The 15382-nt window shown below is 41.8% G+C and overlaps 2 protein-coding genes across 9 annotated transcripts; one reads left to right on the forward strand and one right to left on the reverse strand.

Annotated features, from left to right (window-relative positions):
• Window positions 1-456: 456 nt before the first annotated feature.
• On the reverse strand, window positions 457-5634 carry galk2 (galactokinase 2). Of its 3 annotated transcripts, none has more exons than XM_088299028.1 (11): window positions 5526-5634; window positions 3097-3242; window positions 2924-3012; window positions 2623-2746; window positions 2452-2545; window positions 2205-2351; window positions 2024-2122; window positions 1726-1878; window positions 1386-1596; window positions 1109-1310; window positions 457-809 (listed from the first exon to the last, which is right to left on the reverse strand). In XM_088299028.1, the coding sequence occupies exons 2-11, from the start codon at window positions 3144-3146 to the stop codon at window positions 602-604; spliced, it is 1377 nt and encodes a 458-aa protein (XP_088155154.1). In that variant the 5' UTR covers window positions 3147-3242; window positions 5526-5634; the 3' UTR covers window positions 457-601. The 3 variants fall into 3 exon arrangements, with proteins under 3 accessions (XP_088155154.1, XP_088155152.1, XP_088155153.1); XM_088299026.1 differs by having other exon boundaries at window positions 2193-2351; XM_088299027.1 differs by lacking the exon at window positions 5526-5634 and adding an exon at window positions 4231-4402 and having other exon boundaries at window positions 2193-2351.
• Window positions 3512-15135, forward strand: cep152 (centrosomal protein 152). 6 transcript variants are annotated; one of them, XM_088299020.1, is made up of 28 exons: window positions 3512-4005; window positions 4115-4212; window positions 5505-5614; window positions 6036-6096; window positions 6194-6475; window positions 6687-6831; window positions 7047-7187; window positions 7323-7462; window positions 7646-7846; window positions 8307-8454; window positions 8541-8632; window positions 8718-8875; window positions 8972-9170; window positions 9279-9380; window positions 9475-9605; window positions 9687-9815; window positions 9894-10029; window positions 10383-10562; window positions 10640-10900; window positions 10986-11117; window positions 11460-12101; window positions 12221-12296; window positions 12417-12584; window positions 12656-12740; window positions 13246-13328; window positions 13575-13731; window positions 13973-14076; window positions 14169-15135. In XM_088299020.1, exons 2-28 carry the CDS (start codon window positions 4126-4128, stop codon window positions 14858-14860), a joined length of 4842 nt encoding a protein of 1613 aa, XP_088155146.1. In that variant the 5' UTR covers window positions 3512-4005; window positions 4115-4125; the 3' UTR covers window positions 14861-15135. The 6 variants fall into 6 exon arrangements, with proteins under 6 accessions (XP_088155146.1, XP_088155147.1, XP_088155145.1 ...); XM_088299021.1 differs by having other exon boundaries at window positions 3512-3802; XM_088299023.1 differs by having other exon boundaries at window positions 3513-4005; window positions 4166-4212.
• The last annotated feature ends 247 nt before the right edge of the window (window positions 15136-15382 follow it).

Genomic DNA, 15382 nt, shown 5'->3' on the forward strand with positions numbered 1-15382 from the left:
GAAACCGGAGTGCTCGGAGGAGACCCACGCAGGCACGGGGAGAACAAGCAAACTCCACACAGGAAGGCCAGAGAACCCACGACCCCCGCACTGTGAGGCCATCGTGCTAACCAGTCATCCACCATGCCGCCCTGAGAGAATCATGTTTCTATAAAATATCTCTACTTTAATTTACATTTTCATTGAATCCCTAAATTGGAGAAGCTTAAGCAACCTTTGTGTAAAAAAGTAAATAAAACAAGGCGCACTTTGCAAAATGAAGCCTGATTCAAATTAATTCTACATTTATCCAAATTCCATTGCTTTGGAACCCATATAGGACCCACTTGGTTCCTGGTTCTGCAGAGCAGTATTAAGGCGGCCAGATGTCACATAATAACAACAATAACAACAACAACACAAATCCATCATGTGGTTAGAGCCACCCTTATATCTAGCAAATGCAACAGAGTGAGCTAGAGAAAAAAATCCTTTATAAGTATGGCAACAGTAGAAATAAACACAATAACAACAATAGGAGTACAAAAATGATCTTCCTGAATAATGTCAGATTTTTTTTTTTTGGTCCAATCAAATCCTGTTATGGTGACAACAATACACATCATTTCTCTCTATAAATTGCAGCGCCTCCTCCAGGTTTTGAGACAAACAAGCTGTGTTTTGCCATTGCTGCTCTTTGTGGATCAGGAAGATAGTAGGCTTCCCTCACTGCTTGTAAGAATGACTGGACTTTGTCACTTGGAACCATGGACACAGCGCAGCCGCCCCAACCTGCTCCTGTCAGACGGGAGCCCGAAGCACCTGATTTCCTGTCAGTATGGCAAACAAAGAAAGCTGTTAAATTGATGTTGATTTTATAGTGACAGAGGCTGGAAAATTCTGATTGGCTGACACAAAATGTATTGTACATCATCGGTATCTAAGAGGAACCAACACAAATTCTCAGTTTCGGTTACCATAGTCAGTGATATATGTAATAAGATGTACTTATAATTTCTGCATTTTCTGATGCGTTCTGGTGGCTTCTTTTTTTTAAAAAAATCAGTACTCAAAACTCTGGTTTTAGTTGAGTCTACATTTTTGGGATTAAGTGACACTTTGTACTCACAGGCAAATGTCCACCAGTTGGTCGAGTTCAGGGCAGCTGCACTCATAAAGATCTCTGCAGCTTGCGTGGCTCTGGTTCATCAGGTCACCCAGTAACTGGATGGACTCAGAAGGTGCACAATCACAAACGTTCTTGAAGCGTAGAACACGTGCAGCTTCGCCGAATACATGCTTGGCTCGCTGGTGCAGCTTGAAATGTGTTACTGAGAGTGACCCAAAAAACACCATTAAAATAAAAATCACATCCACGCTTCTCTTCCTGCTGTTTATTCGCTTACCGTGTTGAGTATTTGCGCTGAGCAACTCTCTGGAGAACTGTTCGGAGTTGATGCCCAGAACCTGACAGATCTCCTCCCGGCTGTACGGCTCAGGATGTAGAACTTCCTCCACCAGAGCAAGCATCTCGTCCAGAGACGCATTAATCGCCGCCTGCACCTGGGCAAGCTTCAAAAACTCTTTCTGGTTCAACCCTTTCGCTTGAGCCAGCATCTGTGCTCACGACATCATAGAAAAACCTCAGTCAACATTATCTACATCCATTTTCTAAATGTAAAAAAAAACACAGATGTTGGAAAATTTTCAGATTTTTAAATAAATGACACTTCCACGAGTTTATACCTTTGTCGCAATCCGACACTCCACCACACGGATGTTGAAATGTGAAGATGCCGCTTTATTCATCTCCACACAGCAGTTGGAAATCACAAACACAGCACTGTCGGGAAGTCGGACATCAGTGGCCCTCAAAGGCTCAAACTCAATCAGTTTTGCCTGTCAGAGGGCACATCACACACAAGAAATTCAGTCTACTGTAAAGTGCACCTGCTATGTTTTAGTCGCAACAGTTAAGACTTAACTTATTTTTACACTTGTATGACTAAGAATGTTAAAATGTTACTTAAAACATTTTACATACTGTCCCTTTCTCTGCCAGGAAGGAGATGGACTGGTCCATACCTCCTCCCTCTGTGCCAATGTAGCGCTCACATTTTGCACATATCTCTGCGAGAGCTACCTGAAGTACGGATAAGGAATATGTTTGTTAAGCAGTTCCGATGGTTATCATAGTATTTTGGAATTCTTACATTTAAGATTACCTTGGAGAGGCACTTTTGATTTGCCTCCATTGTTACAAGCCCAGCACAACAAACCAAGGCACTAGAACTGGACAGGCCGGAGCTTGGTGGAACGTTTCCATCGACGACACACGCCATTCCCGGTAAACGTGAGATCCCAAACTTCTCCTGTTGTGAACGCAAAAGGTTTAAAAATGCACTTGCGAGATATGGGACCTGATTACGTTTGGCAAACGGCACAGCCCGATCAAGAAGGTTCATGTCATACCTGAATGCCTTTAACTCCACATAGAAAATAATAATACCATTTCGGGTTATCTCTGTCAATGATTATTTCCTCTGAACAGGACACGTTGATATTGCTGCAGAATAAAAACAGACAGCAACATCAAGAAGCTTATATAGTCGTGTACACATACACAGAAATGAAAGGTCTTACTTGTAGAGAGGATTTATATTGGCCAGCTGTATTGTCCCTGAATTATTTACTGAGACGGCAGCAAATATATTCTGTTCAATAGCCATCGGAAGCACTGAGAAGCCGCAGTAATCAATGTGCTCTCCTGTTTTATGGAAGAAAATGAGGAAAACCAGCAGACTTGAAACCACAAAATTGGGACATAGTTGGATAAAAACATATGGAACATTTTTAATGCGCATATAAGAAATATAACAAATACTAGTGACCATCCCCACTCTTGCTTTTTTTTTAATAGTTTACATAGAGTCCATTTAGTTACCTATGAGATTGACTCTTCCGGGTGCACATGCATAGAAGAGAGGTGATCCTCCATACTGTCTTTCAAAAGTATTTTTCAAGTTTTGCAACCTACGGAAAGAAAGAATACATTCGGAAGCAAGCAGCTAATTCACTTACGTAATCACCCAGCATCTAGTGGCTATAGAAACTCACCTTTCATCATCAATGAGCGAAACTTTCATTTTTGGAGGATCAGTGTCCATTTTTAGATGAAACCACTATGAATGTAGTGTTCTGTCACGCAGTTGAAGTCCTGTCTGGTATCCTGGCACTGATCAGCTGACGGGATGCTGTATCAGCTGGATCAGAGTCAGTGGTAAACGGTGAATTGAACGCCGACGCATTCAAAATGACATTCGAAACTGACTCCGGAACAGTAGGAGCAAGCGATAAAACACGGAAACCCTATTGGATGAAAGAGGCGGGACCAACCAATCGGACTGAGAAAGAATTACGTCACAACAAACTCAAGGAATGGCGGTTGACAAGAGTACTACACTACCCATAATTCAAGATACACGTCACTATGGGGATATGGTGAACCCCACAGCCTCGTCTGTGATATAAAATACATATAATTGTTATTGATATAATTTTTTGTGAATTTCATATAAAGCAATGTTAAAATGTCATTTAACTGTAGGTTGGTGTAGTACACGCGCGTCAACGAACATCAAAAACGTTCCACAGAGGTTTTCATTGGCGCGAGTATGCGCGCGACTTTTCAAAGTGGGCGAGGACGAGCGAGCAACCGGCTAGCCACTGCTAGCTTTTATAGCTTACGACGCACAATGTTGGACCAAATGACAACAAACCTGGCGTTAAACTAACAACGGCTCAGTTAATCACGCTCCATTAAGTAAGATATGCGTAGACTTTTAAAACGTGGCCCGTTCGTATTTTAGGTCTTGTTCTCTAATAGTAAAGGATGCTAAAGTGGGTCGTTTGAGACTGATTCGCTAGCCTCGCTGGACTGTCAACAACAATGTGTCGAGCATATAACAAACATTAACGTCATTTTTTTAGACCACGTGAAAATCTGTCCACGGCGTTTGCCCTAACGTAAGAAAATGTTGTACAACTTTTCCCCAACTTTGTTTCACTTTTAGAGGACTCGTACATTTGATAAAAATATAATATATACCGATTTAGTCATTTTGTCCCCGTGCAGCATACACCGTCATGTCTATAGATTTTGACAGTGCTGCTATCCAAATTCAAGATGCTGAAGAAGAATACGACAAAGACGACTATACGAGAAAAGAAGAGGTACAACACAACGCTTACATTTCTTGGACGATAAATGGCACATACACTTTCAAAAGTGTCTTGCTTGATGATTCATAATGAGATGAAGTTTCATGCTTCCACTGTGCTCATAGCAGAAATGTAATCCTTCAATTCCACAACGTTACAATTCGTTGTGTCCTTGTTTGGAAACTATTTCAGGAATAACACGAAACCTTCCCAGTTAGGCTGGTATGCAGGGTTGTTGATATGACTCATCTCCTCAATATGTTGCTTTGTATTGCTATTGGCCCTATTGGCTTCTTCCTGGTGTGTCACTGGATGTAGCCGGCGTTAACCTACTTTCTCACTATTACTTGTTTTGTTCACAATGCCTCTTGTACTTAAGGGCAAGCATGCATAATTATTTTCCCATGGGATGAAACAAAACAGACTGGACTTTGAGGATCTATTAATCATCTACTGTTCGCTTTTATCAATGGATCTTACATTTTATGGACTAACTGGTCAAGTGGAAAATGTTTCCTGCTAGCAAGTGGAATGTTTCTGCTCCATTTGGCTTTGCTATATGTTTTGTCCAAACAACATGGGTACTTTGGAGCACAAACAAATGCGTTGTGCAGGGAGTCGACAGCATGCCATGGACTATTTGGATGTTTTGAAAAGTCTACTCTGGTGAAATTGGTCAGGACGTGATGAATTGGATTTGCTCTTTACTTTTGGTAAATGTGTAAATGGGATGTTATGGGTCCTTTGGTTGAGGACACAGTCAAGGATTTAAAGACAATTCAACGGTCCCTATGGGAAGTAAGTCCGGCTGGTTTTATTTGTCCAATCTCTTGAAGAAAACAAGCATGTTCAGTTTGTGTTTGACATAAGCGTTAAATACTTTTTCTGTGTTACAAAAGTCATAGATCTCATTGATGTGGAGACAGTACCGTACATTGTTTTTTGTCAGTAAAAGCATACCACCACTAATATTGTTTTATTATTCTGCGAGCAAGCATATAGTTTTATGTAAATATTGGAAGCCAATTTATAAAAGAGACAATCCATAGTCTGCAAAATGGAAGGTTTGAATTATTGTGTAAACGGTATAGTGAAAATAGGTGGATAGCTAACATAAAGGGCTACATTTTGAGGGTGTAATTTATATTGTTTCCTAATTAAATATATTTAAATTGTGAGTTTGTGCGATAAACATACAGTAAATGTGATCAATTTTTCATTTTTTCTCTTTCTCTGTTCCTATAATATCCCTGGTAGCAGTGCAACTATGATGACTCATTGGCTTGAGGTTTTTTTTCCTGCAGCTGCACAAGCTCCTCGCTGACCTTGCAGATGACATGCTGGATGATAGCCGAGATTCTTCCCCCACAGAGCTCGGATCCTTCACCTGCAGCAATCAAACTCCTGGAACCAGGTGACATGCATTAATTAAATGGTCACTGCCAAATCTCAGTGTTGTTCCTACTTAAGATGGGCAAACTAATCAATTAGTCAATTGATTACTGACGATTGTGGAGTTGATTGCTGATTGTTCTGCAAGCAATTGAGGCAAAATGGAGTGCACTACTGGTTTTTGATTCAGCCTCAAGCAGTTTTGTAGTCTTAACTAAGAATTGTTTTCAAACCTTGTTCAGCCTTTGCACCTTTTTTTACATAAGACAAATCCATTTATGTTGTTAGATGAATGGAAACGGGCTCATTGTAGGTCTGCCATCTTATTGGAGAGCACTTAATTATTTCTGTCATTATACTTTGCAGAGAAAATTGACCCCACTCATAATCCCTGGGTCACCACGCCATTTGCATATTTATGTTTCTTTTGTCTCTCTAAACAGCCCACAGTCCAAATGGGATCATCAGGGGTTAGATCACCCCGGGCCAACTTCTCATGAGCAGGTAGGTTTCTTTTTTTTTTTTTTTAAGTACCTGACATAGTTTTGCCTTTTGATTTTAATAGAAAAATAACTTCCATGCTCTTGATGTGTCTTTCAAGAGCTATGAAGCAGACTACGATCAACAACCCGTTGGTTATGAGAATGGAGGCATTCAGAACAATGGTCACCAGCATCATGTTCAAACGCAACCTCCAGCTCACATGTGGAGCCAGGAAAACTATACACTTAACAGCATGGGAACAACAACATCTACAGAGGCCAATCATTTTTCCTCGGATGATCCACACCCTTGTGCTAATAACATTGGAAACTATAATGGAGAAGGAGCCGGTGATAACTGCGACTACAGTGAGCGCGATAATCCCAGAGTGCAGTTTCAGGTATGGCTGATTCCGTTTCTGTAATGTGGACTGTTGCTCATCAGAAATGTGATCGTGCTAGAATGCTAATATTTCAAATTTTAGTCACTTTTTAGATCATCTCTCAGTGTTCAGCAGTGCATAATATGTCAAACTACAAATACAGTTAATCGCGGATGTACTTTAATACTTTAATTTTCACTTTCCTGTGTTGCCTCTTTTGAATTAAAAGTCTGGAGCGGTGGAGCGACGTGCAGATGATTGCACGGCCAGTTACAATCCTCACCTTCCTCCACGTCAGATGGTGAGCTCTCAGGCGCCACATCAAGATCATCCATTTGAACATCTGCAAAGGGAATTCCTTGACTCAACACAGCGTAAGTAACATTGACTAACCGTGTCCGTAGTTTGTCAATAGGCTTCGCTTTGCAGCTATGTGTAATGTCACTATTAGGGAATGCCAGGCATCCTACGTGTATGCTTTTATACTTTAAATCGATGATGTGAAGGTGTTCAAACCCTTTTAGGTTGGTTAGTTTATCAGCTTTCCACATCGTTTTAGTGACTGACGTTCCTTTCTGCCGTCTTGTAGAAACTGCTGCAAAAGAGCAGCTGGCCCAGCTTCAAATATTAAACAAGGCTCATCAAAGGCAAATTGAGGACTTGGCGCAAAAGCTCGAGGATTCAAAACGCAATATGAGATACCTTGAGCACCAGTTGGCAATCGCTAAAGGTATTTATTTATTTATTTATTGTAATCTTTACTTTTAAAAATAGGGTTTGAAATTGAGATTATGCTATTATTACAATTTTGAAGATTGTCCTGCATCATTTAAGCATTTTATACATTTGATTTATTTATGCATAGATGAGAAAGATGGCTTTGCTGTGAGACTTCAGGAGTCGAGTCAACTCCTGGATGAGGCCAAAGAGCGGGAGATGAAAATGCAAAGCAAAGTGAAAGTGATGGAGCAGCAAATACGGACCCTAACTGAGAAAGACCAGGAGGTAAGCTGTATGAGCTGCCAATAAGAAGTTAGTTCGTAAGTTTCTGCCAGGTAGCTTTGTTGTTAATTTGAAGTCGAGTATTGTTTAAAAAATATATATATTTCATTCAATGCAGTGATGTCATTTACTATGTAGTTTGAAAGATAATCTTTGCAAAGAAGTTATATTTAATAATTATTTCAGAACACAAAGAAGCAGAGGGTGGCCGAGGCCACTGTCGACAGCATGAAGCAGCAGATGTTGGATCTGTGTCGTTCAGACACTCTGTCCAAAACACGCAAGCAGCACGACCGAGATGTTACCGTCATCAAGGAGCAGCACGAGGCCGCATTGTTGCTTTTACAGCAGCAGCTTGACGCTAAATCTCAAGCTCTTGAGGAACAGGTTTGTGAATACAAAGCTAATTCAAATCCATATTTTTTTTAGGTTCATTAATCGGAACATTTGAATCGGATTAAGTTCAGTGTGCATAAAAAAAAATTCAACTTGCGATAAGATGAGTTTTGAGTGTCCTCTCCACATACAAAATGTGCTAATTAGTCCAAGTTTAGAGAGCAATTAAATTGGCATATTATTTCCATACCAAGCAATCACAGTTCCCAGAGCTGAAAATTGATCAAGCTGCAGTCAAGGGATTAACATCTGGAGTTGCTCTTATGCAGAGACTTTCTAGGTTTCCTATTCATGCACAAAAGCATTTGTGAAGTTAAGGGAAGCTCCAACATATTTTTTACATACAATATAGGATACATTCCTTATGTCTTCACCCATATATTTTGACTGGTTGCTTGAATATGGTTTATCCAGCGTTGTACCTGCTCTTTTTGTCATGACATACTTTCAGATGGATACCAGTCAAAAGTTCCGGGAGCAGGTGAAACATTTGGAACGGCAAAGGGAAGAGGAGCAACTAGATCGAGCAAGGGTGGTCAATGCACTCACTCAGAGTCTGGAGGAGAGCCAGCAGCAGTCTGCCAAGCTGTTGCAGACTGGTGAGCCAAAGTTGTCATCCAAGTGGGACAACTTTTACATACCTAGCTTTTTGTTTGCTTTACTCTGATTTGTATTTGTTTGTCAGGATCTGTGCAGGAAATGAGTCAAATGCAGATCAAACTACAGCAGGCCCAAGCAGCCAAGGTTCTAACTGAAGATATGAACACAGTTTTACAGGTTTGCCATCCCGGCTTGTGTCTCAAAAAGAAACGTTTAACTAACTCTCTTATATTTGTTTTTAAAATATATTTTTACCTTGAAGGAGGATATTGCCGACTTGAAGGAGCAGATTACGCTATATGAATCTGCTTTAAAACATGGCATTATTGCTTTGGATCCCACCATTGGCTGCCAACTTTCTGAATCCTGTTTGGAGTTAGGGTTTAAGAAAACCACCTTGAGAAATGGTTCTCTCCACAGGTGCTTGTGCAGACAGTTATTTCACCGTTCTACCTCATCTTCATAAAGATTTGTAATTTTCTCTCAAATAATAATTCTCCTCTGCTTGAACAACAGGGCCTTATCCTCCCTGTCAGACTCCAAGCTGACTCAGGATGAATCTTTACGACTACTGCAAATAGAGATGCAGCGCTGCTTGGGGAGTTTAAAGGCAAAACGGCAGAAGGTCAGTCATCTGCAGGAGGAACTCCAACAGAGTCGGGCCCGGGTGAACGAGCTGCAGACTCAAATAGACGAAGCCAAGCTCAGCTCATTGGTATGCACCGTGATTGAAACATCCATCCATCCATTATCCGAGTCGCTTATCCTGACATTGACACTGCAATCAATTATCAAAGTTTCAAGTAAGCTTGCTCGTCCACAGGTTAGACAGTCCAGCCAGATAAAACCAAACTTGAATGGAGAGGACCGGAATGAGTTAGTGACACTTCAGGAAGACAAGCAACGCTTGCAGGAGCAAGTGGAGGTTTGTCATTGAATACTTTTTCAAATTTCCCGTTTGTGTTTTTTTTAAATCAAAATAAAGAGATTAATTGCTCTTGTTGTTTTTCCAATTCTAGGTGCTAGAAAAGAAAATTGTAGAGCTGCAGCAGAGTGAGGAGAAGGTCCGTTCTGCCAACTTGGAGCTCTGCGTCAAGATGAGAGAGATGATCCAGGAGTTGGACCAAGAGAAGCAGGAGACGGCTAAACGGTAAGACACATAGGAGGAAACAAAATGTTTCCTTTTTATTTTTATTATCTCTTAATTAATGGTGTCCGTCTCTTCATAAAGATCCGAGCGGATTAATCAGCAGCACAGGGATGACGTGGTGAACCGAGTCAGGACGGAGCTCATGCTGAAACACGACGCTCAGGTTGAACGTCTGACAGCGCAACACGAGCAACACATCCAACGCCTAAAGTACGTGCCCTTTGTGTCACTTTAAGGGTTTGAACTGTGTTGAAATGTGCAGCTCACTCAGCGTTCTTTCCTGCTCAGCTCTCAGCTGTCCGAGGCCAGCGACAAGGTGCTCGCTGTGCAGGAGTGTTACATATCGGTCTGCAAGGAAAAGGAAATCCTAGAGGAAAGCATGAAAAATCAAGCCAGGGATGATGCACTGAGGAAAGAAAACGAGGTATACCCAGTCAGATATCTTCCTGAGCAAAATATAAAAATCTGTTGTCTTGAAATTGATTTAATGGGATAATCTAAGATTGTACTCATGACTTCAATGTAGTTGTAAATCTTACAATATCTAACAACACATTTCAAGAACTGTTTTAAAATGGCTTTAAAATAATAATGAGAATTTTTAATTGACAAGCCGGACTGAAATAAAGACAATGCATCTCTGCACAAAAAAAGATAAACTAAAATGACGTTCAATGTTTTTTTTTTTTTGTTTTTTTAAAATTGTGGTCCAAGTGAAATCTGTTTTCGACAGTGTGTCGAGATTCTAAATGTTCTCATACACTTGCTTCCCAAAAGAAAAGAGAGGAGAGCTGCACAAATGCGGAGAAACTAAGGCGTGAGCTTGAGGCGCATCATCAAGCTTCCATAGCCCAGCTCAAGGCTCTCTGGTGCAAGGAGAAGGAGGCTGAAATCCAGCAGCAGGTGAACTCTCACGTGGCCTCGGCCAAGGCTGCTTGGGATGAAGCGCACAATCAGGTAGGATGGTGTGTCTCCGTCAGAGCTCCAGTAACAACTAGTTCATGGCCATTTTGTTTGGTTCTCATTCTGTGCAGATGGAGAAGGCTTGGACTCTGAGGCTGGAGGAAGCCAGGCGAGGAAAACAGTCGGAGACCTCTGAGGGAACCTGTCAGACAGAGGAGGCGGAAGCAAAGGGTTTGATGATTACCGTTGAGGAGTTGGACTCTAGGCTCTGTGCCCAGAGACAGCAGCTTCAATTGGAAGCTGATAAAGCCCAACGCCAAGCAGTGGAGGAAGCCAGGAAACAAGTCCGGAACGAGACTCAGGACCAACACCTCGAGGATTTGGCCAATAAGGTTGAGACTTCAATTATACTGTCTAATAATCACAAAAGTGTGGCCATGTACATTTTGGAAACCAACAGAAATGTTCTTGTTACAGGTTAAAGGAGCAGTGACCAGGGCCTATGACCGCTGGATTGAGGATTTGACTTCATTGCCGGAATACCAAGCCTCTCTCCAAAGAGAAAAAGAGAACTGGGAAGAGCTGCAAAAACATTACGTGGAACAAAAGGTAAAACACATTTTCATTTACATTTTTCTTGTATAAACACAAAGACTTCTAAATGCCTTGCCTTTAGTGTGCACAATTTACTTTAAAAAGTTGAGCAAATAAACTCCCCACGGGTACTATTTAAGGAAATTGGTTTTGGTTCCCTTTTCCTGCTTTTGCCATTTTTGTAGTTGTGCCTTTTCCAGGGGAATATTTTCCCTAATTCTTCTGATTGTCTCAAATAGCCTTACAATGTTGGATTGTAGCACCATAAATGTACCAGCCTATGAAAACCTTTTTAACTCTAAAAAAAAAAAAACAATTAAAAAAGCTAACTTCCACTGCTTGTTGCAAATGTGCCAGGTGTCCCAGGCTCTGAGGGCAGCAGAGGAGCAGTGGCACAAGCAGCAACAAGGACAGCTACAAGGTCAAAGCTGCGGCACGACTGAGGAGCTCCAAGGGAAGGTGGTGAGTCTCCAGTGTCAGCTGGAGACGTTAAGAAGGGAGCAAGCAGCGCTCTTGAAAGCAGAAATTGCCGGCGCCAGAGCAGCCTGGAAAAGAGACAAACAGCAAGAAATCTCTGTTGTCCAAACTCGCAGCGAGCAAATGTACAAGAGCAAACTACAGGAGCAGCATAAGAAGCAGGAGTTGGCTGTGCTGCAGGTCCAAGAGGAGGCTGACCTCCAGAAGAAGGAGCTGCTCCTGCAGATGGAGGCTAAGCTTCAGCAGACCGTGGGGGCCAAAGAGGACGAGTGGAGATCTCAGCAGGCTGAGAAGGCACAAGCCCAGAAATGGCAGATGAGGGAAGACTTCCTCGCGGAACTTCAAACTGCTCTGGCAGAGGTTCAGACGCAGCTTCTCGGGAATTCCAGGACTGACCAGCAGAGCATCAAGGAGAGCGGGAAAGACCACATGTCAGAGGGCGACGTCACGCACGTGATTCAAACTTGCTGCATAGACATTGTTGACAGAGCTGTGTGCCAGGCCAAGAAGGATTGGAAGAAAGTATGTTTTTATCATGCATCAATTTTTTTGTTGCTTCAGGAGCTTATCCTGAAATGGAAGAATGATCTGAATGAGCTGCTTTACCGTTACGGATATTTTATTATTTTTCTTTTCAACAGATAAGTGAGGCTCAGTTAAGCTGTGTGTTACGAGAAGCACAAGAACAGCACAAAAGAGAAATCAACAAAATGCAAAGTAGGAAAACCCTCATTGCATTTTCAAAGGATTGAAAGTGAACTATTTCTACAGTATAATAAAACACAAGGTGTGTAGTTTTTCAAGAATTGACGTAATGCTGTATTCTGTTTTGTGTAGGCTCTTTAGCGCAGCTCGGAGGGCAGTCTTGCAGCAAGAAGGATTGCACAGACACCGCCAGTAAGCTTCAGAAGAAGAACCAGGAGCTTCAGAAGCACTTGGAGAAAGCTTGCCGTCACTTCCAGCACAGCGTCCGAGAACACAAAACAACCATGCAGAAACTCAAAGGTAATGTTTGACGAAGCGGAGATAAAATATTTCCCACCTTTCGTTATGTTAATCAGTGCTGTTTGTTGTAGAGGAACATGAGAGCAAATTACAAAAGGCAAATGAGGAACATCTGCTGCAGCTGGAGGAAGTGAAGCGAAACAAAGAAGCGACTGGGTCCGTGATGGTTTTAAAGACTGGTTATTATAAACACAAATAGTACATGTCATTATTAGAAATCCAAATATTTCGACACTTAATGTTACTGTGTAAAAATGTGTTAATTTTTCAATGTTCGCTTTGAACTAAGGTTGTTGCATTCTAATAGTTCACCACTAGATGGCACTACATTGTACCTTTATGAATCAACTATTTACCGACATATATCCCTGAATTTGTGGGAAATTCTGACTCTCTGGACACTTCAAACATTCACACTGTCAGAGACGTGTTAGTTTAGGATGGATATTGTGATTGGCTATATGATCAGCGAAACACCACTGTCACAATAATAGACTCTTTAATGTATGAAATGTAGAACTTAGTTATTGTGCACGTTTATTTGTGTGTCATGCTGGATTTTGAGAGATGGTAAATTCACCATACATTTTTACTCATGTGTAGGCTTGTGGATTTGCTTTTTTTTTTCTGTAAAACTAAAGAGTGGCGTTGTCATTTTCAGGACTTTAAACCATCAACAAAATCTTCAAGAGGGTCTGGAAGAAATGAGGCAGCAATACTTGACCACTGTTGAAAAGATAAGAGGTTGGTGAAGTAAAATTGTTCCTCTCTGACACATCTGCTACCTTTTACCCCCAGTGGACCAGAAGCAGACCCTAACTGGGGAAGTTTTTCAAATGCTTGGATGAGACCCTGAAGCTGACATTTGGCTCTCCTGATATTAACTAAGTAACTGATGTGGTGTAGTACAAGGGATGTCCAAACTACAGCCCGTGGGCTTACAAGGTACATAATGTAGCCTTTACAAAATGTTGTGTATTCGTCTTGCAGGAGACATGCTGTGTTACCTCCAGGAAAGCCGCGAGCGAGCAGCTGAGATGATCCGCACTGAGGTACAACGGGAGAGGCAGGACACTGCCCGCAAAATGCGACGTTATTACCTCACTTGTCTCCAGGAATTGCTAGAGGACGGCGCGAAGACGACAGGGTAATACTCCACATTAGCTTTTGTTGTTAACTTATTGTCCTTCCTTCACACTTTGTACTTGGGCAGAAGTGTTGTTACTTGTGTTTAAAGGGAATATCTTGCTTCTCCAAAGTTAATGCTCTCTGGCACATGTCGTTTAAAATAAGACAAAAAAACAAAAAAAAACCTTTACCTCTCTTTAGTGACATCTTTTTTTTTGGTTTTTGTTTCCATTATGTCATCATCCGCACATCTTCTTCAGGGCGGAAAAGAAAATAATGAATGCTGCCAGCAAGTTGGCAGCCATGGCTAAAATAATGGAGACACCTGTGAAAAATAAACCTGCAAAGAATCACAGCTTACAAGGTGAGTGTTCGGTGACACTACCTCTTTTCTTTTTTTTTGTAATGAAAACTCTGAATTCTAAAACAATCTCATGTTGACTGCTTCCATGACAGTTGTGTCCACCACTGGCCCCTCCCCAGCAAGTAACACAAACATTTTGAAGAAGCCATCGACTTTAACGGAAGACAAAACCAACAGGGAGAAGATGTCGCATTTGGAGCGAAAAACAACTCCGGCGCGGACTCCACTTGTGAGCAGGCAGGACGTTGGTGCATGCGAGGCCTCGGCAGTCGCACTACTCTACCCTCACAAAGTAACCTCTGCGTGCCTTGCTCCCATGAGGAGCAAGAGCAGGCAGATGTACCTGCAGGGAGGACGAGCAGACATCCATGCGGACTTGCCAAACAACCCCTCGCTCATGCGGGAGGTTCCAGTCCGGGATGATAAACGCACCAACTGGAGCCTGACCAGCAGTGACTCAGACAGCCTCCACATCCCTCGAGTGTCCTACTCGGGAACGAAAGTGGAGTCGGTGAAGCCGTTCTCCGTGTCCGCCACTGACTTTGACGAGTTTGATCGTCTCACCCCGGACGTGTCCGACCTGACGGTTTATAACGACATAGCCCAGGAGACTCTAACTCAGACGCAAACCTCTGCCACCAGAGTGAAGATGAATACACATAGAGAGCCAACGCCGGGCTCAGAGGGAGAGAAGCAGAGTGGACTGTGTCCCAGGCCTGTGTTCTCAGAGTTGAGACGTCAGCAGGACAGCGGCTTTGACAGCCCGTTTAACCAACCAAAATGACAGTCGCGAGTTGGGCTTGGTTTTATCAATGTGTTGAGAGTCTACATTTCAATTCAAATTCAGAAAGAGGGTATTCATCCTCACTTGTTTACATATTTGACTTTTTTCCACATCATGTTTCTGCAGGTCAACATTTGCAGGCCTTTTTTACGCAATGAGAGAAATTTCACTCTTTGCTGTTTTCTAGTGCAGTGCACATTTTCTATACAAGATATCAAGTTAACGTATGCTGTTTTATACTTGTTTGTATTTCTTTTAATAAATGAATTATTTTACGCCATGGTAAGGACGTTTTTGTGTCAAAATTTTGACAATAAAAAAAAAACAAAACACTTAAACGCTATAAAATCTGAGATGACCATCCTGATGATCGATCACATTTGCACAAAATAATCAAATTTCTTTTGGTAACTAACACCTCCACCTGCCACATGAAGTCAGATGCATTACCTTTTGAGGCCTGCAAATTTAGAAACGGTCTGCAATTGTAATCTTCGACTTAAAGCGGAATGATCAAAATCA

Source organism: Idiotropiscis lumnitzeri, chromosome 6 (assembly GCF_059441095.1).
Source record: "Idiotropiscis lumnitzeri isolate Australia: NSW breed Sydney's pygmy pipehorse chromosome 6, RoL_Ilum_1.0, whole genome shotgun sequence".
In the NCBI taxonomy this organism is placed as follows: domain Eukaryota; kingdom Metazoa; phylum Chordata; class Actinopteri; order Syngnathiformes; family Syngnathidae; genus Idiotropiscis; species Idiotropiscis lumnitzeri.